The 26,557-nt window shown below is 34.0% G+C and overlaps 1 protein-coding gene and 1 non-coding gene across 2 annotated transcripts in view; both read right to left on the reverse strand.

The window, feature by feature from the left end:
* Window positions 1-15,963: 15,963 nt before the first annotated feature.
* On the reverse strand, window positions 15,964-16,035 carry Trnas-gga (transfer RNA serine (anticodon GGA)). Its single transcript has one exon. It is a non-coding gene; the product is annotated as a tRNA-Ser (tRNA).
* Window positions 16,036-16,875: 840 nt separating this feature from the next.
* LOC126889992 (CDAN1-interacting nuclease 1) overlaps window positions 16,876-26,557 on the reverse strand; it is a 33,563-nt gene continuing 23,881 nt past the window's right edge. Inside the window, exons 4-5 of the mRNA XM_050658793.1 lie at window positions 24,814-25,053; window positions 16,876-17,135 (exon numbers count right to left, since the gene is read on the reverse strand). Coding sequence (XP_050514750.1) covers window positions 16,994-17,135; window positions 24,814-25,053 — 382 coding nt within the window. The 3' untranslated portion in view covers window positions 16,876-16,993. The remainder of the gene's footprint in view (window positions 17,136-24,813; window positions 25,054-26,557) is intronic.

Genomic DNA, 26,557 nt, shown 5'->3' on the forward strand with positions numbered 1-26,557 from the left:
TCTTTGGAATCGGAGACGAGGACATGGATGTCGTTAATAAAAGACAAATGAGGCTGAGCTACGCGTCCACCTTATTGACTCTAAAAGCAAGCACCAAAAAAATGAAGGGCACCTCCTCGGAACCAGAGAGCCCAGCTACTCGGCAGCCAAAGATGGTCGCTCAGACTGAGACACCATTGGTCCACAGCAGGACGACGACCATCAGATGGTAGTCGACGAACCCTGCAGTGTTAAAATAACTGTTTAGCAGTCTAAATGGTCAAATCTTCAGCTTACAAAACAACCAACAACCGAGAAAAATCAAAGCTCTCGTGAAGTTTTGCACCTCAGACATAACTGCGGTTAAAGTAAAATTCCCATGGGCCAAAGGCAAAAATAGAGAGCTAATACTAGCATCGGTCTCCCTACCCTCAGATGCAGCCACCGTACCACCAACAAAGGAGATGGAAGATCTGGTAGACCATTGTCTCAGCCAGAAGGTAGAACTTACGACCAGGAAAAACCTATGCTGGACAGTTGATTGTTTAACTGGTCATTGTAACTAAGCAAACACCTCCAGACACTGGGGCTAGTAGACACACCTCTGTGCAGGAAGTGTGAACGAGATGACGAAACTGTCGAGCATGTTCTATATAATTGGCTGAAGTTTTCGTCAATACGAGAGTATGCGTTCGGCGAGCCTTGGCCTACACGTGCCGATATAGGGGAGATGTCCCCTGGTTATTTGTCTACCTTCCTGGAAATGGTAGGATGGACAATGAGCTAAGGACGCCAGCCCCCTGGGAGGATGCACAATGGGTGAATTGTGGCCTAAGTGCTGTGAGACTTGACTCGCCCATCGTACTCTAAAGATACAGAGATAGTGATAGTACGGGACTTTTCCGGTGGGCCGGTAGGCTAAAACAGGCCGGCATAGTAGAAAATTATCTAAAGATTTAGCCGATCGGCCCCCCCTCTTAACAATGCTGGATCCGCCGCTGCAATGGTAAATATAAAATTGTGAATTTTATGTCAAAAAAGGCGCAATAACTAAGTCTTAAAACCCACCAAATTTCATTTGCACACCTCAACCGGTTTTAGAGCAATAAATAAATCGTCAGTTTGTAAGAAAAAACTTAACACCCCGTGTCTCGGAAACAAATGAAAATCGAATAACAGCATAATATAAGTTATTTTTAATTATTAGTACGTATATTATACAGTCTTTAAGTTTGGTGGGTTTCTCTCCACTCACCCTGTATAAATTATATTAATACTTTCAAGTGGCGACGCGTGACTTTTTCTAAAGTGTTACCAAACCCAGATGTAAAAAATCTTTTTTAAAAGAACCTGGCAAATATAAGTTTTTGTATATTTTATCTGGAAAAATGTTAACAATAGAATCGTAGAAAGAGAATTATGTCATTAATCCATTTAAAAAGCGTTACTCAATGGAAATTAAAGAAAATGACGACATTCGATCTTGCAATTGACATTCTTTGAACGGATGCACTTGTAGCCGGAATTATTAAAAATAGGTTTGCCAATCAAGTTCTGAAGACGTTAAATATTGATACAATTCTTGTACATTTTTTTGAAGATAATCTGGATCATTATAAAGAACTGTGAATTCTATTTTTAACTTTACTGTGTCAAATTTTTGTTCATATAGCTGTACAAATTGATGAAAGGCCCTATGTGAAAATTGTTTACTTTAAATTAAAAAACCTATTTTTAAGTTGGATAATCATAGTGTCAAACATTTCCAAAAAAATGTCGTCAACGACACTCATCCATGTTTAATTGTACGCACACTGTAATAGGTAAGTAACCATTGTAACCATTCCAAAAAGTGGTAACAAGCCTACTTTATCCACAGCGCTCGCACGCCTTTCAAAATTTTCAGACACGAGCCGTGTCCGACCGATAGCCGATAGACCATTATGATGTATCCACATTTAAAAGTGGTAACAACTAACCTGCAACCGAGTCGCATAAATTCACCAATATGATCGTGCGTCTAGTTGGCTTTTTAGTGAATTACTATTAACACTCATATTTCTATTGGAAAAAAAATAAAATGGAATTATTTCATAGTAGTCATAAAATATTTATTTGCAAGATTTTTAACTGTTACCAATGGTAACAACTAAATTTATGAGGATATCAAAGACCCAAAATAATGATGAAAGCCTGAAAATTAAATGTAAAACTTTAGAACAAGTTGAAAACTACAACTATCTTGGCACAATAATTAATCACACAAACGATTACTCCAAAGAAATCAAAGTTCGAATAGAGAAAGCAAGAACAAACTTCAATAAAATGAGAAAGGTACTTTGTGCAAGAGAACTGAAATTAGACTTGAGAGTTAGGCTGGCAAGGTGTTATATTTTCTCGACTCTGCTTTACGGCATAGAAGCATGGACACTTAACGCGTCGACTACTAAAAAGTTGGAAGCGGTGTGTGGTGTGTGTCAGGATACTATTAAGTGTTTAGTGTCATTAAAAATAATTGTGTAAGTGCAATAATGGATAGTAGGAAACGTCTTTCTGGTAGTCCGTACAGGAAAAAGAGAGCAGAGAAGGAGATTGACACAAAAAGGGTTTATTACAAGGGTTTCGCAGGTTTACGACTGAAGAAGCCTTGTACTTATCTATTTGTCTTCCTCTGCCGGATCTTGGTATCCGAAGTCCATGATCAGTACTCCTCCTTTACATGTCCACCATGATGATTGCTACTAGGGGTACTCTATGAGTCCTTAATGCAGTGGTTCTGCATCCTTAGGCCGTTGACCATTCTGTAGGGTTCATCCGCCTTCGAGACCGATTTCTCAGTCTCTGGACAAAAGAGTGCCCTAACACTTACTAGCTCATCCGACCCGAAGCTGTTGGCTAGTACGTGGGGATTGCTTAGACCGGCAATCGCTCGGTGGTTGCCCTCACTTAGTTTAGCCTACAGACCAATGCAGTTGCCCAGGGTGTGGCAAGTGGAGCCATAAGTGACAGTTGGGTGTCTTATGAGGACCAGATATTTTGAACCATCTCCTGTATACTACGCTCGATGTGGCCGTTCTCATAAAAGGTAGGTACTACCCCTATAAAACACCTCAACACCCCAAGAAGCAATTAGCCTAGAATTAGATTAGAATTAGACTAGAATCGGGCAAAACCATAGACGAAGAAACACAAAAAGTTCTAAATTCAGAAATTCATCATTCGAAAAATGTAATAGAATGACTTACATAAATAATACAGTTCTTAGCACAACCGTGTCTTCCATTGAGGGGCGATTCTGATAAACTTTTTCATCACAACACTGGTAATTTTTTAAAGCTTGTTGAGCTCTTTGGAAATTTAAATCTACTTTACAAGAGCACATTAGGAGAACAACGAATGGTAGTAACAAGCAGCATCGTTACTTGGAAAAACGTATTCAAAACGAAATTATGCAGCTCCTCCATGATCAAATCAAAAATAAAATTTTAAAATTACTGAAGTTTAAACCCACTTAAGAAATCACTGGCTTGGGATTTACAGAAGTTATTTTGCAAAAACTGAATGAACTAGGAATACCTTTGGAAGATATGAGAGAAGGATATGATAATGAGGCAAAATGCAAAATAATTTAGCACAAAGCACAGAGAGAGAGAGAGAGAGAGAGAGAGAGAGAGAGAGAGAGAGAGATAATCTAATTCTGGCCCATCTTTTCATGGGTAAAAGCACAGATCATTGCAAAAGCACGCACGTTCACGGTAGGTAATGTTTTATGTATACTTATTGGTCACTGGCTCTTGGATAAAGTTAACAACATTTTCATTCAGGGTTACGCGTAAAGTATATTTTTATATTAGTTATATTATTAAGAGTGGTTAATAGTTTACCACAAGAGGATATATGCTATTCTTAATATGAACCGGATTATACTATAATGACACGAGATAAATTAATTGATCGATTTCATGTAATATATGATTAGAGACCCTCAGACTCTCACTAAACCACTCATTTTTCATTTTTGATTTTTTAGATAATGGTTAATTTTTTTGAAAAATGTTTTTATTGGATCTCGTGACTGCAATTTATTTAAATATTATTTTGTTGTCTGTATATATCCATTTTTAGCAGTAATGATAAATACAGTTACAGACAATTTAAATATTTGGAAGTAATTGTCTTCTCTTTTTCTTGAATGATGAATGCCGTTTGGTAGAAGGAGCAGTACTTACTGCCTATCAGTCTGCACGGTTTCTTAGATAAGTTTTAAGAGAAAGAGCAACAAATGAGTCAGTGGCCCCTCGCTACCCTCTCCTTCATAACCCTTGCTTTTCACTACATGTCAGGCAAATACAAGAATCTCCAGGCTCATTTATCTAAGATTAACAAACTTGCAATTTACATTTTTTGTGCCGCACACTCGCTTTAGTTGGAGTAAGTGCTGCTAAAAGTTGCGTTGGACCCGTTGGAGCAATATCGTATTTTGGATTTGTTCAGTCCGTGTACAACGTTTCTTTAGCCTAGAGGCAGCTAGGCTAAAGAAAGGCTTTTCCTACCCACCGTTGGGAGGGAACGATCAAATGCTTAAATGAAACTCAACTAAGCGATCCCATTCGCCACGATCTAAACCTTGTCCTTAAAAGAACAAGCTGCACTAGAAGGGATGATGCAACAAGAGCAACAAAGGTTACAATGCCTTCAAATGTGCCCTTCGTACTCTTGCTGACGACCCTAAATCAGAAAGCTGAAACCGTTCATGAAGCTAAGTGTTTGTTGAGAGAAATGTCAAAAAAAAACGAAACTTTCACAATTAATGAGTTTTGGGCTACAATTTTAGAACTCATCAACGCTGTCAGTAAACCATTACAGAGAGAAGAGATTGAACTTGAACTGCAGTTCAGCTTCTAAAATGACTGTTGGAGTTCTTAAAATCCCAAAGAGATAATTTTGCTTACTACGAGCAGAAGGTCTGCGATCTACAATACTCTAAATATACCGACAAGAGCAAACAAACGCGAGCAAGAAAACTATACGTTTTGATGATGCTAATTCCGATGAAGTTTTTCTACAGGGTGGAGAAAAGTTAGAGGTTGAAAAGAATCTACCAATTTTGGATAAGCTAATTACTGAGCCGAGTCGTCAGTTGACAGCGTACGAGTCAGTAACTCCAGTATTTGGTGTTTTGTGTGTTTTTCCAAAACTGAGTGATACTCAAATAAAGGAGTGTGCTACAAAACTACATGAAAACTAATGCAGTTCAAATATTTTATAGTCCATCTTCAGGACTTGTAGCGAAAACAATTTATTCCTGCTTCATAGTCTTTTTGGGCTATTTATGAGAACAAATTAGAATCGAAGTTTCGAAATTTGTCAGTAGCTTGTAAGGTTTATCCTCTGCTAATGATTACAAATGCCAGGGCCGTGCGGTGCTATGATGCGGTGAGGCAGTCGCATCAGGCGGCATCACAAGGGGGGCGGCATAATCAGTAAAATCAAAATACAAATTGAGCCATTCAATAATTAAAAATATATATAGGACCAAGTGTTAGCCGAAAATATTTAACTAGTGAAGGTTTAACAGAACTTATTTTAACAAATTTGGAAAAATTAGTTCTCGATTTAAAACGGCTCAGAGGACAAGGCTATGATAACGGGGTTAATATGAAAGGAATAAGAAAGGGTGTGCAAAACAGAATATCTGAAAAATATCCGAGAGCGTTTTACGTGCCCTGCGCATGCCACCTTAGTCATAAATGACGCAGCGTCTTCTTCTACAGAAACAACAACCTTTTTTATATTATACAAGAACTGTACACCGTTTTTCTGGTTTTACAAAGCGTTGGGAAGTTCTGAAAAAAACATGTTTCACAACTAACATTAAAACCGTTGAGTACTACTACATGGTTAAGTCCAATAGATGCATTGAAACCTCAAAGATTTTAATTTTGTGAAATATATAATGCCTTATTCGAAATAATAGAAGACGTAAACAATGATTCAGAAACTAAAGTCAAAGCACGAGGATTAGTGAAAAATATTAAAAATTATAAATTTATATGCCGTGTAGTTCTTTAGCATGATATTTTATTTCATATAAATTCAGTCTCGAAGATGTTGCAACATGTAACTATAAATTTGTCAGATTGTGTAAAAATGTTGTCAGAAACTATGGAAAAAATGAAAATTTACTGACAATTTGGCTATGACCAAATGAAAATTACTGATAATGAAATTGCAGAAAATCTTGTAAATAAGTTCCAAATTTCCTGCTGAAAAGGAATGATATTGAGGCAAGAGAAAAATGCGTCAATTTGATCTGTGGGTCAGCTCTCAACAGACGAAGATAAATTTAAAGTAAATTTTTTCATGTATATTATAGACATTGCCTTTAATTCTTTGATTGATCGATTTTCGCTTTTAGAAACTCATAATAAAAATTTTAAATTTTTATATATTTTTAAATTAAGGGAAATATAAAAAAAGGGAAAAGGGAAGGATGATAAAATACTAGAAAAATACTAGAAAATCTTCATTCAATACTTTTCATAGAAAAAGAATCTCGGATATAGAGGCAAATGATTTTCTAGAAGAATAATTGCATGATTTATCCCAAATTATACCATACTCCATGAAACCTTTAGAGGTTTCGAACTATTTGTGCCAAACTAATTTCTTTATACCCAAATATAATTGTATCACTAAGGACCGGTATTATCAGTCCCGATTAAACCCCGGTTAGAGGAATTTTGTCATGCAAGGTACAAAAAGTAACGGCCCTAAGAATTTTATTAACACTCTCTGTCTCGGTAGCTTGGGGAAAGAAGTTTTTCAAAATTAAAAATGATTAAAAACTATTTACGAAGCTCCATAAGACAAACAAAACTAAAAAAATTAGCACTTATTTCGATAGAGTCCTCACTAGCTGCTACTTTAGACTACACCAATCTGATTGACGAGTTTGCCAAAATTAAAATCAAAAGGATAAAATTGTAATTTTCATAAATAATGTTATTTAATGTTAATACATATTTCATTTAATTTAAAGTATGCTTTGTTTTTAAAATAAAAAGTTTCGTTGATTTTGTGTAATTTCACTTAATAAAAATAAATACTAGTACTAAGTTTCAATAATATTTAGGGGGCGGCATTTCGAAGACTTGCATCATATTAAAAAGATGTACCGCACGGCTCTGACAAATGCAACAGGCGAACTGTCATTTTCAAAAATGAAAATTATTGAAAATTGTCACCGTTCGACAGTGGTACAAAATAGACTAGCATTTCGTTTTTGTTTTGTTTTGTTTTTTTATTTCCACGGGACAAGCCCAATAAAGTTACAATTGTTTACAAATTTTGGAACAATTTAGTATACTAAATATAAGTCATATATATATATATATATATATATATATATATATATATATATATATATATATATATATATATAACACATAAAATATAATAGTTAAAATAGAGTTAACATAAATAATATAAATTACATACAAAACAAATTAGAAACAGACTGGTAAAGGTGGACATAACAAAACAATTTAGAGGCAATATTAATTTGTTGTAAGTTGCGTATAAATTGGTTGGGTGTGGAACTAAAATTAAGCCTCTCGGTATTTTGATTTGCTAGACGTAACATTCTAGTTATAGGTTCATTGAGGCCATAATTACATCGATGAAATGGTACATGAAAAGTGGTTTCGACTGCATTTCGAGTACTGTATGAAGGAACTTTAAAACCAACCTTAGACAATAAATAATGACTATTTGCTGTACCATTTAACAAACTATATAGAATTTTCAAATCATGGTGATAACGACGTTCTTCCAGGGTATTGATATTTATAAATGCTCTAATTTCGTCATAACTGTAAAACCTGTTACTCCCAGTAATAGCTCTAATTTTAAATCCCAAAAACCTAAGGAATTTGTTTTGGACCTTTTCAATTTTTTCTGCGTAAACATTATAGTAAGGTGACCAAATACTACAACAGTATTCCAAGTAAGGTCTAACAAGAGAACAGTATAACAATTTTAGGGTATTGGGACTTTTAAAATCATAGCAGTTTCGTTTCATGAAGCCAAGCATCTGTAAAGCCTTTGAAATAATAGAATCAATATGATCTGCGAATTTTAGCGATTTGTCAAACAGTATTCCAAGATCTCTTATTGTATTAACACAATCTAGTGGTGTGTTATCAAGTTTATATTCAAACGGAATACACGTTCTACCTTGATAAAAACTAATTTTATGACACTTTTTGACATTTAGCTCCATTTCATTTTCTTTACACCAATTCTGTATTTTATTTAATTGAAATTGCAGATTTTCGCAATCGTCAAGACTAGATATTTTCGAAAAGATTTTTAAATCATCCGCAAACAAAAGCTTATCACAGTTTATATCTGCAATATCATTTATAAATATAATAAATAATAGCGGACCCAGATGTGAACCCTGAGGGACCCCAGAACTGACAACTACATCCTGAGATAGACAATCCTGGATCCTTACTGCTTGGCGCCTTCCTATTAGGTAGCTTTCCAGCCATTCAAGCAGTTTCCCATCTACTCCAGCAGCTTCCAATTTAGACAATAGGATGTTATGATTTACCCTGTCAAATGCCTTGGAGAAGTCTGTATAAACAGAATCAATTTGATACCCACCCTCCAAAGCACTTGACAACGCATTCAAATAGCAAAGAAGATTTAATTCCGATGATTTGTGTTTCTGAAAACCATATTGCTCATCTACTGGAAACAATTTGAAACATACCGAGAGGCAGTCGGACACTAAGCTTTCAAATAACTTAGGAATGGTACTTAATATAGAAATCGGTCTATAATTTGTAATGTCAGATCTACTACCAGCTTTATGTATTGGCGTTAAAAAACTTAATTTCCATGAATCAGGAAAGTAACCAGTATACAATGAAGAATTAAAAATTTTCCACAATGGTCTGGCCAAAATAAAACTGCATTTCTTCAAAACTATAGGAGGTATTTTGTCAGGACCAGCACCTCTGTTCACATCTAACGCCATCATCCTTTCATATACTTGAGATATTGTAATATTACATGAATTAATCGTTATATTGGTGGTGGGAGGTAAAACACGTTTACTGATTACTTTCTCAGAATAAACTGATGAGAAATATAATGCAAAAGCATTTGCAATATCACTTGGAGTTGTATAAGTGATATTGTTCAAAGACATTTCATTTGGTAAACCTGTCCTCGTTCGTTTTGAATTTATGAATGACCAAAACGATTTAATGTTACTATGAATGGAATTCTCAGTTTTTTCTATATATAAAGTTATTATGACAAGTTTTTGTTAGAGCTTTACATTTACTTCTAAGGCTCGAGAATGCATTATAATCATTTAGAGAGGAACTAACTTTAAATTTTAAATGTGATAACTTCTTTTCAATTACTAGTTTCTTTAGTTCTGGCGAGAACCATTTTGGAAACTTTTTTGTTGACATTATTTTTTTTGGCACAAAAATTTCAAAAGCACAGTACATGACTTCATAGAATGTATTTAACATTTTATCTAGACTTTGATTTTCAAGAATTTGATCCCAGTTAACACAAGAAAGGTAATCATTCAAGGCGTTAAAATCAGTGTTATTAAAATCCAAATAGTAAGAGCTGTTCAGGTTTGTTAAGCAGCCATTACTACAAAGAAAATCTTTTATGGCAATGTTCAAGGCAGGATGATGCCTATCTAATGGAACTATTTCCTCATCAGAAGCTATAACTTGAATAGAACTGTCATTAGCAAATATCAAGTCCAATAAAACCACACGAGAATTGGATATTGTGTTGATTTGAAATAAATTGTGAAAATTACATAGATTTGACAATATCCAAGCAGATTGAGTTTCATTAGGAGTACAATATTGACTAAAAGTAACATTGGAAGACAGTTCATCATTAGACCACATAATGTTTGGCAGATTAAAGTCTCCGGACAAAAATAGTTTGGAAGCTGGATACTTCTCACTAACTTCATCAACACTTTCACTGAATTCGGTATATACAGCTGGTTCCGCTTTGGGTGGAATATAGACAGTTCCAAATATTGCCCTGGACTGACCACTGCCAATAGTAATAAACACCTGTTCAATATTACTGCTGCTTACAAATAGGGCACTCGAGATTGACTTCCTGACCGCAATCAAAACACCGCCACCCCTAGTGTGGATGCTAGTTTCACTTGATCTATCTTTTCGGTACACAATGTAACTCTCCATACCAAGTTCAGAGTCTAGAAAATCAGCAGTCAGCCAAGTCTCAGTTAGAATAATTACATCATAGGAACAATGTGAAATATTTAATAAGAGAGTCTGAAGTTTAGTTCGAAGCCCATTTGTATTTTGGTAATAAACATTTAAGTTATTATGAGGCGTGCCACGTGGAGACTGACTTAGTTTTTTTGAACAATTTTGGGTATATTGTTAAAATATTTAATGGTTAAATTAAGTTCACCTTGGTCTTGTCTCTTTAATAATTCACTTCGAGTTTTACTAAAAAGCTCACGTTGCATTTGAGTTTGATCGAGACTTATAAAGATTTTTTTGTCTTTGTTGGTATTGTGTCTATTTTTATACACCATAAAAGCTTCTTGAGCAGAAGATAGTGTTAGTTTTAGTGGTCGATTGCCATTTTTATTTTTCTTACCCACTCGGATTATTTTTTTAACTTCAACGCTGGATGGGTTATCTACGATTTGAGTTATGAAACTCTTAACTTCTTGAACATCAGAGTTATGATTTGTTTCTGGAAAATTAAAAATCATGAGATTATTTGCTCGTTTTTGCCTCTCCTGTATTTCTGTAATCACTTCTTCGGCACTAAGATTTGACCTCTCTTCTTTTAGATTTTGAATTTCCACTTTCATTTGCCCAACTTCTGCCTTAAGAGCTTCAATCTGCCTCACAAGATTTGGCACATTTTTAAACGCAAGCCTACAGTCAGTACAGAAAAAGTATAAAGATCTCTTCTGCAGAACCACTGCACGTAACTCACTGGCACTGAGACTGGTGCACTCTTCAGTATTATGCAATATTATGTGACAGCTGTCGCACACTACAGATTTATCTCCCACAGGATTTTGACAATTTCCACAATTTCCATTCATGATTATACTTTGAACTAAATTCCTGGACTATAAGGCTTATTAAAAACCAACTTATATTTTAGACAAGGCGAAAACGGCGGGTTCGAAGGGAAAAATATTCCCATGAGATTTTTTTGCATAATCACATTCATGAGATATTCCAGAATAAGGTTCAAGAAGTCGCCCACGTGAAAAGTGGGCCAATTTTTTTTTAACAATTTTTTTTAATCAAATTGCAAGAATCAATATTTTTGGCCCAATCAATTTTTTCTTTAATTTTTTGGACCATTCTGGACAAAAAAGGTCTCTTATAATTTTTCTCTAAAGTTGATCGTTTTCGACTTACAAGCAATTTAAAATTAAAAAAAACGAAAAATGGCGATTTTCAAGGCTTAATAACTCGGTTAAAAGTTATTATTATGAAAGTCAGTATATGACTATATCAAAGTTTAAAGCCACCCCTACAAAATCCTGAAGAAATTTTTGTCATTTTTTAATTACTAAGCTGTTATTTTTAAGTAATAATAATACGCGTCATGCACGTGTGCGGTCGCTGTAAATTCTGAATGCGAGAGAGAAGCCATTCCAAAAGTCCAATTGTGCATCTTACTCGCACTCACATTTAAAGCGGCGTCAATATGATCTAACCACTCTTTTTTATTAATTAAAAATCACAGCTTAGTAGTAAATTAATGACACAGATTTCTTCAGGATCATGTAGCGGCGACTTTAAACTTTGATTTAGTCACTTTCTGACTTTCATAATAATAATTTTTAACCGAGTTATTAAGTCTTAAAAATAGCCATTTTCGCGTTTTTCAAATTTTAAATTGCTTATAACTCGAAAAGGATCAACTTTAGAGAAAAATTATAAGAGAGTTTTTTTGTCCAGAATGATCCAAAAAAACCTAAAAAGAATAGTCCGGGCCAAAAATATTGATTTTTTCAATTTGATTAAAAAAAAATTGTTAAAAAAAAATTGGCCCACTTTTCACGTGGGCGACTTCTTGATCCTTATTCTGGGATGTCTCACGAATGTGATTATGCAAAAATATCTCATGGGAATATTTTTCCCAACGAACCCGCCGTTTTCGCCTTGTCTATTTGGAAACAAGTTAAATTAGCCTCTACTAATTGATGTCAGCAAAAAAGAAGGAAGCAAAAACCAGCTCATTAATAACTTACTGTGGATTTATAACACAATTTAGTCAATTAATTGCACAACAAACACAGGTTCAGCAAAACAAGGTAAATCACTGAATCACTTTGATTTTTCTGCAAATTTACATATAAAATAAAGTTTATTTACTTAACAAAAACCTCTTAAATTCAGCAAAAACATGGCATGACAAATTGTTCCACTTGTATTTGAGAATGATGTGCTCGAAAATTTTGAAGTTGAAGATATTTTAAGTAGTTTTATTTCTATGAAACTCAGATAAGTTGCTTTATAATAATTATAAGGCTTTGAAAACTCAAACTAAATTTAATCCGTAATTATTTATTATTACATAATTATTTAATAAGTAATAGTATATTATTCAAAGAGCATGTAATGATGGGTATTACTATTACTCACGATGATGAAGTTTGCGACACGAGCCGAAGGCGAGTGTCGTTATTCATCAGAGTGAGTAATAGCCATTACATGTGAGTAGAATACTATAGGTACTTTTTCTACGACCTTCTTCTTTTTTTCATTACTATAAAAATTATTATACTTTAAAATGAGTCGTTCGTTTATTGATAACTATAACAAAAAAAAAAGCTAAAATAATATTTTATTACAAAATTTTAGCAAAATTATAAAAATAAACAGTTTCTTGACTCTCTTTGTTTTATCTCTTCAAGCAACAAATGAAACAAAAATTAAGTTAAAATCTACAAAATGTCCACTAATATATTAAAAGAATACCGTTCGGAGATGGAGGAGTTATCCGAGGTTTTGGAGGGAAAAGAAAAAGTTTCTTAAGGGCCTCCTAGCTTTGGTTGCCTAGGGGCCTCAAGATTCTTAATCCGGGATTGTGTGGTTATTCCATTCTTTTTTTCTATTTAGTGTCCATTCGTCTGTACACTATACATTACAGTGTTTTCTAATGTCTTCATTCCTCTTTCGATCTCTCAGCTTATTTCCTGTAATTCTTCTCAGTACTCTCATCTCTGCCGTTTCCAGTAGTCTTTGTGTTGTGGCTGTATCGGGTCTTGTTTCTGATGCATATGTCATTATTGGTCTTACACTGGCTTTATAAATTATTCTTGACTTCACATCAATGTTAATATGTCGGTTTCGTCATCTAGTGTATTAAGGTGTATAGTGTATAAGGTACTTGCTCGTCTATTTGCTTTTTGTACTTGATTCCTCACTTCTTTGTTCAGGTCTTTATCAAGAGAAGTGAAGAAGTAACGGAGCGAATACTAGCAAGCAACAAAACATACTGGAGATATCAAAGCCTAATGAAGGACAAGAGCTTATCCATAAATACAAAACTGAAAATATACAGAGTTGCAATCAGACCGGTAGTTAAATACGCAGCTAGGACAATGTGCGTCGCAGAAAAAGATGAAGAGAAATTAAGAATATTCGAAAGGAAAGTCCTCAGACGGATTATGGGTCCGATAAGAATGGGAAGCGGAGAAATGAGAAGAAGAATGAACCATGAACTAAGACATAATGAAGGGAGATGATATAAGTAATTAAAGCGCAGAGACTGAGATGACTGGGGCACATAGAGAGAAAGACCTAGTGATTAAGAAGATCACCAGGTGGAAGCAAGAAACTGAAAGGGCAAGGGAAAGACCCAGAGAGAGATGGAAGGACCAGGTCATGAGAGATATCAATATCCTGAAAGTGAGAAACTGGAGGGAACTATGTACAGATCGAAATGAGTGGAAGGAAATTGTAACGAAAGGTATCTTTTGCATTATATAGGTAAACATGTTAATCTTGATAGTTTCGTTTGATAGTTTTCGTAATGATTCGATATATTTTATAACGTAATTTGAGTCCTTTATAAGTTTCTGGTTAAGATTTATTGACGACTATTTATCTTTGCAGTTTCGCAGCATTTAGTATTTCTTAGTTTTTTGATCAAACTTTTATCTTTCTATTATTCGTATTCATATCCATCCCCAACGACGCTCCCGGCAATGAGCAACTAAGTGTTGCTTGCTGCTTGCAAAAAATATTATTGCCTAAAATCACTTTTTGACCGATTCGCAAATTGGAGTACGTACGAAAGTGTTGGCTATTTCTATATTTCACTAATAAACCTATCCCTTCTTCTTCTTCAAATGCAAATCCACTAATGGATGTTAGCGATCACATTTTCCATTAACTCTCTGTTTCTTGCAATATTTATCATAGAGTGTATGTCGTTAATCCCTGTCCATTGCCTTATGTTTCGGATTGAGGACATTTTCTTGCGTCCCATTCCGCTCTTGCCTTCAACTTTACCCTCTATTATAAGTTGAAGGAACTGGTATTTTTCATTTCGCATGATGTGAGCCAAATACGCTGTTTTCCTTTTCTTGATGGTTTCGAAAAGTTGCGTTCTTGGTTGATTCTTTTAAGAACATCTACCTTTCTGACTTTCGCCGTCCATGGTATCTTTAGGATACGGCGATAAAGCCAAATTTCGAAAAGTAGCACTTAGTAAACCCGAGTCTCAGTTGAATATCGAACAGGTCAGTACCTGAATTTTACGAAAGTTTATCGAGCTTGCTCAATGCGATATTTTACTTCCCTGTCCGATGCCCAGTCTTCAAAAAGCCACGTTCCCAGCTATTTAAATTTGCTCTCTTTCGATGTACATGGTATTCACTGTTATGGTGGAGTTTTCAAATGTATACAAGTTTCTGGAGATGGTCATGAATTTGGACTTTTTGGTATTAACCTCCAAACCTATCCCAGAGGCTAAAAAATAGAATATAGTTTGACACGTAGTAGTTAGCATATTATTTCTGTTTCTATTATGAAAACTTCTTTATTTAAATGTTCAGTGTAATCTCTTTCCTTTCTGTCTTTCGTGGATTTTGAGAAAAGGTGTTTGTGGAGAAAATAATTACCTTGTATAGATTTTTGTCTCGAACTTATTAATAATTATAGATGGTTGTTTCATAATACTTATTCTGTTGATAATTCTTTGTTAATTGGATATTTTATTACTTTTCCTTGCTTAAAATGAATACATCTATTGTTACGTATATAAAGATGGAAGAAGTAGATTACGAACTGAAAATTCATGCTACGAAATCGCGAAGAAATTGTAATGAAAAAAAAAAGACTTTACTACTGTACTCTTTATTTCATTACTGAGAAAAAAAGAATGTGTGTGTACTTTGTACGCACGTAAGAAGACTAAAGACGTAAGACTAAACTAATTTTTATAAAAACAAACAAAGAAACAAAGGCCCGAATATATAAGTCAGTTATTAGGCCAGTTATGACTTACACGGCCGAAACAAGACCAGATACAGAAACAGACAACGAAATGAAGATCTTAAGAAGGATTGCTGGAAAAGGACTACAGGATAGGGTAAGAAGTGAGGAAATCAGACGCATATGTGGGGTAGACAATATAAATACCTGGGTAAAGAATAGAAAAGAAGAGTGGAATGAGCACATAAGCAGGATGTCTGAATCAAAGATAGTAAGAATAGCCAGGGACAAGTCACCGTTAGGCAGGAGAAGTATAGGACGCCCAAGGAAAAGATGGAATGACAACTTAGGGGCAGAATGAAAGGCACCGTTGAAGAAAAACAGGCAGTACTGCCTATATAAAAGAAGAACTAATTTTTACTTACTACTTTCCAAAAATGTTTATTAAAACAATAACAATAATAAAAAAAAAATTAGAAAACACACGGATTCGAACCGTGGACCTCTCGATCTCCAGTCGAACGCTCTACCACTGAGCTATACTCCCTTTGTTCTTACGGATTACAAGATTGCCAGACATAGTGACAAATAGATCAAGTGAAGTATAAAAATACTTTAAATATTACTTAATATCTTATTCCCGAGGAAGACAAATCCGAAGACACAAAAATTATAATAAATATATTTACTAAAAACACTAATATATTCTTTCCACGCCCTTTTTGGACTGATACATACATAACTTAAAAGATTTAGCAACTCCATACTGTCTGTGTGCGCATGCGCGCAGAATAATAAAAATTCACTCCCAATCGCGCCTAAAGAAGTATAACTTCAAAAAATATTTTAACAAAACTTTTACAAAAAGCTATCCAGTAGATTTGGAAAAATTTTTATAAATTTTGAATAAAAGTATTTTTTTACTTTTTTAATATTACTTTTGTTGTATGATTTCTCTATAGTCTTAAACTGTTTGTCTTTTGTTAAAATATTATAAATTTGTTGATCTTCCTTAAATTGTTTCAATATTGTTGTCCTTTGCTTTTCTTTTGTGTAGTATTAACATTTTTTGTGATTATAGAGCTTTTCATTCACAGTCATTTATTTCGAGCTTCTGTCATGTGTCACATAATATTAATATAAATAAATCATACGCTATTGGTATACAACAATGATACAAACCAAAGACGTATGGCGTAGATATATTAATATTATGTGATGCATGACAGAGCCTCGAAACAAATGACAATCGATGAAAAGCCCTATTATTCCGTTTTGGGATCATCAGTTGTCGCTTATCTTAGAAGCAGCAAATATTACCTAAGATCACTACCCAATTTTGGTTGTTCAAACTATTAATGTTATAGTTTTCTGTGAAACAATATAATTGATAGAAGAAAAAAATCCATTATATTAACAAACATCAATATTCTATTATAATTAAAATTATATTTATAAAACAAACTAAAAATTGATTCAAACATACAGTCTTTGTAAAAATAAACTTATAGAACAAATTCAAAGTTAGGAGCTGGAAGCTGACAAACGTTCTTCGGCAAATGGTCTCTAATAATTATTTTTTTATCATTCGGTTCTACTATACTATCCAGAAAACCAAACCAATATATTACTAGGCCAGGTCCAAATCTAAAAGAAATTTAAGTTTATTAGTTATCTATTCAATTGCAGAATCGACAGAAAATGCAAATATAAACTTTATGAAATTAAGCAGAAAAACGATTATCTAAAAAAGAAGTACAAGGCTTTCACGGCCCTTTTTTGTAATGATACTTATAGTTGTTCACTGAGCTTGGGAATATTCTGATAGAATCATTATTTATAGGAAATAAGCAACATAAAAATTTAGCAATATATTTCTTGTGACTGTAACAGGTCCCTAAAATTTGGTATCTTCAATTGAAGGGCTTAATGTGAAACAGTGACAAGCCTCAAAAATGTAAAAGTGAGATATTTGACTTGCATCATGTCCTATGGAACTATAGTTACAAAAATATTAATAAAATTACTCCAAACTTGAGAAAAAACAGCATTTATTTTAAAAAAACATGGCTTGTTATATTATTACATTAATAGTAAATTTCCAAAATATTATTTAATCAACCAGCTCGGCGACCTCATCAGCAACATCAGAGCTGGCATCCTCACGTAAACTATTGTAGAAGGGATGATATACTGAAGGTATGTAGGGTAATAATGATCTCACATTTTCGAGTTTCTTTTTTGCAATCCGAATGGGCTCCATATACTTTCGTTGTAAAACAGATACAGAAAGCAAATTTGAACGTCCCTTCTTGACAACTGTAACGGGAGGTACCATTCACAGAATGTTTAAGGCCATCGGTACATAATTCGCAAATATTTTACGGCTATCCCTACTTTTTCTGTCTTTACACGGCAAATTTCGTGTAGTAAAATTCACACTGGTATGGATATGTAAATATTACTAGAATCTCATTCTACTTGAAAATGTCATCATTAATTTAACGAGATGGCTTTTGAATGTTCTTGGATAACTGTTATTTTTATAATTGCAAATTATTAATTCAGTTAATAAATGTGATAATTTTTTCACTAACTATGTATTCAGTGATTGTAATAATTTATATGTACAACAAAAACTAATACTCAATCGAGAAAAGAGAAAAAGTGTTTAAGTGATTTTTTCATAATATATTGTTACTATGGAACGCTTACAATTTTGAACATCTTTAACAACAAAATACTTGGATCACATAATATATTAACCTGATGTATTCTCTGCTTGGATCTTCCACAAATAATACACAATAAATAACTTTTTATTAAGTTCACGTCTTAAATCAATTATTTATCAAATACACTATATATCAATATTATTTAATCAACAACGCAAAATATTCCCGATGCCATGTCAAATATTTAAAATTGTCACTGATTGTCACTGTCTGACTGACAGTATGCTGACAATATTCTATTCGACTGAGTGCGTTGTATGACAAAGATAGATTTGGAAATATTACCACGGACATTGTGTTCATTTTTTTCGAATACTGAAAAAACCAATAAATATTTTTGAAAAATTTAAACGCAGAATGAAATACTATATTATTACCGAGGGCCGAAAGTCACTTATAATAAATAAAAAGTTTATTTTGAATGAGATATTTTAAATTAAACATCACACTAAATTTTCTCTTAATCTTTCACCCCTGTAACTTATTAAAATAAACATTATAGAAGTTCTCAGGGACTTTCAGAAAAATACTTATTAGTTTTCTCAGGATTCGAAAAAAATGAATCCCCATTTGAATAGCATTGCAGCCGAAAATACGTACCTATCCTCTTAACGTAAAAAGCTTTTATGTCATCACTCTTGACTAAAAATGAAAAAACATTGGAGAAATCCAAAGACTGTTGGTAATCAGTGCAAGCACTCTTTTTAGTGTTGTCTAAGAGTGGTTGAACATTGAGGAAATCTTCCTTCTTCATAACAGTTAAGCTGAGGGGCTTCTTTTTATTCGATTCATTTATAATTATATGCCACGTCTCGGGAGAGTACACAAGCGAAGCATATACTTTCTATGTCGTTTTTCTATAAGAGCAAAATCCCTGCCCGAGGGAAGGTGAGTGTGTCCGCTGATTAAAAAATGGTGTGTAATAGAGTTAAACTTTTGTTCCTTCACTAGCTGAAACCATAAAGACATTAAAAGCCAGCTTTTGTTTTGCCTGGGACAATTATCCGTGAAGAAAACGAGATGTTCTACTTTACCTATCTTTGAGCTTAGTGCACACCTACATTGGATCCGATTTTCTCCGATCAGATCAGATCAGATCAGATCCGATCCGATCCGACAGGCGGTGCCTACATTGGATCCGTCTTTCTCCGATCAGATCAGATCCGATCAGACCGGTTTTCCGGCGAGGGTGCCTACATTGGTTCAGTAATCTTCCGACCACCGACCACCGACAATGAGTTCCGATGAAATTTTATGAGTATTGATGCAATTTCATCATTTCCTCTTTTTGCAATGTTTTCAGTCCAGACAAACATGTGACCAGCGTCTTTCGTACAATCATGGATTTCAAGATTATACATCCATATTTTCCTACAATAACATGCAGGACCAATGACCAACGGTCAATTTTAAAATCGGTAACGCTTGTTGCAAGTCAAACGATATAACACATGTCTTCTTATCAATTTTGGACCAGGCTGTTTCGCCATTCAATAATTGTTGCATTGCCTGAGCCTTACACTTGTGCAAGTTAAGTCTTGTTGTTAATTCACTATAATCTTATTTTTCTGATTTTGCTGACTTTATTTGGATATTAATTTCGTCGCATGTCTTGTAAATGTCGGATTTTGGCAGCTTGAGACCAATATTATACTCGGTACAGAATATCTTACGGTAAGTATGCTCCCTAACTGGTACAACTCCCGCTTCTTCACACAAGAGGACATATCGATCCGAATAGAGACTGGCTATACTCATGTTATGGCCCAGGTAAACTTTATACATGTTCTCTTGTCGACTGTAGTGACTTTGATACTTTGAGATCGAATGTATGTGGTTTTTAACACACAGTATTTCCGAATCAGATATTTTGTTCACACGTTTTGTATGTATCCTCTGTTGTCTCTGTCTGGCACTAGATTTCCGTTTATCTTCTCGCCAACAAAATTATTTACTCTGCCCTTAGAAGCTTGAACTCATGGATATTTAAAAACTCTGTTTTACAGACACGTGTAGTTTCACCATTAATATGGTTCCAGCTAGTGAAGGAACAAAAGTTTAAGTCTATTACACACCATTTTTTAATCAGCGGACATACTCACCTTCCCTCGGACAGGGACGACATAGAAAGTATGCTTCGCTTGTGTACTCTCCCGAGGAGTGGCATAAAATTATAAAAGAATCGAATAAAAAGAAGCCCTTTAGCTTAACTGTAAAGAAGCAGGAAGATTTCCTCAATGTACAACCCCTCTTAGAGAACACTAAAAAGAGTGCTTGCACTGATGACCAACAGTCTTTGGCAGTGGCGGCCGGTCAGGGTCGGCAGTGCCGACCCACACATTTATAGATATTATAGATTTTTTTAATATTCAATTTAATTAGAGTTTATGTCATTTTTTGTATCTGTGAAAAAAAAACTGTCAGATAATATTGTCCTTTTCATGATCATTTTTCAGTGCGTAACAAATGATAGGAAAAAGGGTAAGTCCGTGATAATACACATTTATGACATTTATTCTAACATGACATTTTAGTTAAATCTGACAGTTGTCACATTTTATTATTAATTTGGAATAAAAACAAATCAAATGTGTTTCTTGCATTTATAAAATGGTATTTTGTTTCATTTGTATAGTCTTATAAATTATACAGATTATATTTGTAATATTATTATCTAATTAAAAAAAATATTTTTTATTATGGCGCCATCTATCGACAACTAGAATAACTAGAATAAATGTTATAAAAGTGTCACCGACGAAATGTAATCACCGACGTGCCTTTTTTTCTGTCACATACAATTTAATGCGTTAGAAAGAAATCGAAAAACTGTGACGCACTGAAAGATGATCATGAGAAAAAGAATACAGACTAAATTTTATTCATGGTTTTTAATGGGATTCGACCAATCAGAGCGTTAAGTGATCCATGCGGATAATAGACTTTTCAAACACTGAATGATCCGAGAATCCGAGCCATTCATCTGACTGTTCGGCTAGCCGACCCCAGCTCCTCCGTAGCTTGACGATTTACACGTAAAACTCAACGAAAAATACAAGTCGATAGTCGATGAGCAGAGCAACCAAACATAATATATTTCTCCGTAGGCATTAAGCGGCAGGTACGGCATATTTAAATCTGCCGGTTTCATTTGGGAGCATCGGCAGAAATTTAAAAAAATAATCACGCCGTTTTACGTCGTTTAATTGATATTGTAATTTTTTTAAGTTGTCAGGAGTTATCATTTATTTATAGATATACATATAATATCGTATAATCGTTGTATCATATAATTTTAGATAACTAATAAAATTGTTTAAGAAATACGATTTGGATTTTCTAATGTACTTTCTGATTCTAAGATATTTAGCGGCATGTCTAAAACAGTACAGAATGAACTAATATAATTAATTAGTTACATTTTGAATAACGTTATTGGATTGGAGATGCAGAAAACCATTTGCTTTTCGCTAGAAGTAGATGAAACTTCTGATTATCATGTCATTTACGATAATTATCAATTGTTGTCCGATACGCGTTACGTGGTAATATTTATGAGAGGTTTTAAGGTTTTACAGACGTGAGTAAAAGCTATAAGGCAGAATATGTTTTTGGTGTTTTAAAGAACAGATTAAAATTTTTTGATATTAAAAATAAATTGGTAGGGCAAACTGGGGCAAACTTATGACGGCGCTGCCGTGATGTATGGTGAATTGAAAAAGTTAAAACTATTGCACCACAAGCTTTATTTGCTCACTGTCGTGGGAATAGAATGAATTTAGTTTTGCAGGATACGTGTAAAAAAAAATTAAGAATATCGTATTTTCTTGCTAGTTTAGCTCGCCCAAACGGACTACTGTTTTAGAACAATTTGTTTTGAAAAAAATACAAACAGTTTGTCAGACGCGATGAAATTTTAAACCTCTGTAGCAGATTTTCGTAAAGAGCCTTTGAAAGTTTTTTTAATTTATTATCGAAGGCGACGATTTTGAAAGTTGTGATGTGATATCTCTTGATCCGTGAAGCAATCGGTTTGCAAACTTTCTTAAATGATTGTTCTTTTAATACTCTTTTAAATGTTTTTAAGAAAGTGTTTGCCCAAACCGATTTGATATTCATTGTTGTTCAAAATCAGTCAACTAACATTATTTATTTCAAAGATAGAATAAGAAAACTGGTGCAAAATCTCAAAGATTTTCGTAATGATAGTAGTTTTCAATATATACGCAGATATTTCCGAACCACCCCAAAAAAGACACAGGCATGATACATATCTCGAAAAACGAGTATATTTTGAAATTTTGGATACCTACTATGTATTATGCCAATAGATACTCGTTTTTCGAATTTAGAAGATTTGCAAATTTTTGACCTCTTTGACGATTTAAAATTTAAAAGTTACCTTCGCCAAAGAACTTACAAGATATTTATTATTACAAATTACTTAAAAATTACGCTGATCCAAATATTTTCAGAAAGTTAGATAAGTCACAAAATATGTGTAATTTTATATAGTAAGTACTGCAATTCATTATAACAAACTGATCATCAATTCTCTTATTACCACCAACTTCTGCTTTAATTGAACGGGATTTCTCTTGTCTCAAAAGAATCAAAACATATTGTCGAAACACCATGAAAAAGAGAATGTCAAGTAAACCAAACAAAAAAATCTCCTATGATGATTTAAGCCTTTTAATTAGATGGTATGCCTATATGAGGAGACAAAAATACCTTGCCGACCCTGTCTCTAAGGCCACGAGCCGCCACTGGTCTTTGGATTTCTCCAATGTTTTTTCATTTTTATTCAAGAGTGATGACATAAAAGCTTTTTACGTTAAAAATTCTGTGAATGGTACCTGCCGTTATAGTTGTCAAGAAGGGGCGTCCAAATGTACTTTCTGTGTCTGCTTTACAACGAAAGTATATATGGAGCCCATTCGGATTGCAAAAAAGAAACTCGAAAATGTGAGATCATTATTACCCTACATACCTTCAGTATATCATCCCTTCTACAACAGTTTACATGAGGATGCCAGCTCTGATGTTGCTGATGAGGTCGCCGAGCTGGTTGATTAAATAAGATTTTGGAAATTTACTATTAATGTAATAATATAACAAGCCATGTCTTTTTTTAATAAATGCTGTTTTTTCTCAAGTTTGAAGTAATATTATTAATATTTTTGTAATTATAATTCCATAGGACATGATGCAAGTAAAATATCTCACTTTTACATTTTTGAGGCTTGTCATTGTTTCACATTAAGCCCTTCAATTGGAGATACCAAATTTTAGGGACCTGTTAGTTACTTTAGCAACTAGCCATATTCTTCATCAATACAGGGTGTTTCTAAATAAGTGCGACACACTTTAAGGGGTAAATCTGCATGAAAAATGATGACCGTTTGCTTTAGAAACATATGTCCGTAAATTCTTCGTTTCCGAGATACGGGATGTTGATTTTTTTCTTATAAACTGACGATTTATTTATTGCTCTAAAACCAGTTGAGATATGCAAATGAAATTTGGTAGGTTTTAAGAGGTAGTTATTGCGCATTTTTTGACATACAATTAAGAATTTTATAATGACCATTGGCGTGCATAAGGGTCATATTACCGGGTCATATTACTCGTACGTACGCCAATGGTAAATGAAAAAGAAAACGTTCATTATTTTTTCATGCAGAATTACCCCTTAAAGTTTGTCGCACTTATTTAGAAACACCCTGTATTAATGAAGAACATGGATAGTTGTTAAAGTCCCTAACTTTTTTATTATCCAACATAAGCGAATGAATGAAAAAACACAATGTTAATAAAACCTGTGGCTTTAGTTGGGTTTTAATTTCACTATTTTACAAAGGCTAGAATATTCCTCAGGGTGTTGTGAACATTGATAAAAAAACACTGTTTAATTGGTACACCCGGTATACAATGACAATTTACAGCAGTGTTTTTACCTCGATATTGTTAAAGAATAAGGCTATAATATATTAAAAAAATCACTTAAATCGGAAAACAGGTTTAGAAAATTCGAGACATCAAAAATGAAATATTTTTGGGATGCCCATTTTTTCTGACGCGCAGTGTATAATAGTTTGCCGTTTTATACCTCTAACGCAGATTTGGGATTATAGCAGGGTAGTCTACTATATCTAGGGCCTACGGTATACAAGGAAGGTAACAGGGCCAGTGCTACGCTTCAACCGCCTATTATTACCCCTGGTTTTACCCAATGTACTCATTTTATTCAAGCTGAGTCGACCTGGGCCCTATAGACATTTTTAAAAATGTGTAGCTGTTCTGGCCGGCGCCCGCTGGGATTCGAACCCCGGCGTACCTGCATGGGAGTCAGACATCCTACCGCCTGAGCTACTCCGGTCCTATTTTACCAATATACTACCAACAAAAATTTATCTGTGGAAACAAGTATTTGTATGGCAAAGGGTTAACTGACGACGTGTCTCGAATAATGTGCGCTATTCAAATGCTATAAAAATAGGTGATAAAAGTTCAAACAGGAAAAAATATTGATGAATATTCTTGCACCCAGCGTTCATATTAATAGTTGCTATAAACAAATATTTTACCTATTCCAATAACTTAGATACTGATTTTTCAAATATTCCTTATGAACGTCGGGTTCCCCAAATAATGCTTTACTTTCAATCCAATTGATAATGAATCCATTTATGGAAACTGGTACTTCCAACTTACAATCAGGAGTTTTGTCATACCCATACTTCCTCAGTTGTTCTTCATCGCGGAAACCTAAACCAAGCTGTGTAGCTTCTCTATACAATTTAATTTCATATTGTTGACCTAAAGAGCTAAAAATAATCAGGAATTAAAAGTTATCTTTTAACAATTATTGTAAAAAAGTGTAAAATGGGTAAAGAGTAGGAGTAAAAGTTTGAAGAATATATAACAAAAAAACAAGACCTTCTTAACGCAAGAGATTTAGCATATAAGAAGGGAAAAGCATAACAATGAAGCTATAAAACAAATAATACCGACAAACAAAAAGAAATTTACAATGGATACAGTATTAGACCTTCAGAAGAAGGAGAAAATGATCAGGATAGAATTCACAAAAGAAGAAATTGTAGACAGCATAATATGTAACATAAAAAAACAGGAAGACTCCAAGACCTGATAGCATACCAAATACAGGTTTACTTAAAATACAGGAAGGTAACAATAACTGAAAGTATAGAGGTACTTTTTCATAGAAATTTCCATGCTGGTAGCTCAGTGGCTATGGTACTGACTTGTATATATTTTCAAAAAACCCTCTTACCACATAGTGGTGTAGGGCGACAATACATTTTAATACAATACAAAAATAACTCAATATTAATATTATCAAGATTAATCTCAAAATTCTATTCTTCTATTCTTAAACTTCTATTCTATAATCTTAAACTATTCTTCTATATATTTACATCATATACAAATTTGACCCATTCATTCTCATTTCTGGGCAGCGTCCTTGCTTCTATCCATGTTGTTCCCCTTTTTCGAATATTTTTCCTAGGTTTCTATCATGTGCTTGTCGTGGTCTACCTTTCTTCTTTGCATTTTTGCCTACCAAATTTCTTTCATCGGTTTTGTATAATTCATTCTCTGAAGATGACTCTTGATCTCATTCTCTGAAGATGGTACTGACTTAACAAATCTAAAGGACCGGGTTCGATCCCTGCGCACCCGAAAATTTTCAATTTCTAATTTAACTGAGCTGTCACCGTGCTTCAGAGGGCAAGTAAAGCTTTCTGTCCTGGCTACAGAAGTATAGCGATACGCTTTAATTACTATTTTTGCTAATTTTAATTTTAATATTATTTTTTGTCAAAAACGAAACAACGTTAGTCATTCGAAATGCACATTCAAATACAATAAGAGATATGGCTTTACCCTGTCACCATCTGTTTTCTCACCCACATAAATTAGTTACCATATCAGATGCTTGTGTCAACAACTCACTTAATTCATTCGAAATTGTTTTCTTAAAACTGCAAAGTATACGCCAGACCTATTAGTGATTTATTGCTCATCTGGTCAGAGGAAAAGGAACACAAACATATTATCGTTTGTGGCTTTCTTCTTTAGTAACAGCTCAGCAGGCAAACGCGTCGGACCACACCCAACGCTCTCACTACCCTTCTTCCGAGTGTCTTAAGCGAAACACATTTTCGTTACCACAAAATAAAATATTTACCGTTCGTTGTACACATTATTTCTTTGTCGTTTTAATTAAATTCCGCCATACACCAACCGGAATAGAAGTAATAGCTAAGTCATGGTAGAGGCGCTTGCATGACCTTAGAGTCCTTA

The sequence above is a fragment of the Diabrotica virgifera genome, chromosome 8 (genome assembly GCF_917563875.1).
Source record: "Diabrotica virgifera virgifera chromosome 8, PGI_DIABVI_V3a".
NCBI classification, from domain to species: Eukaryota; Metazoa; Arthropoda; class Insecta; order Coleoptera; family Chrysomelidae; genus Diabrotica; species Diabrotica virgifera.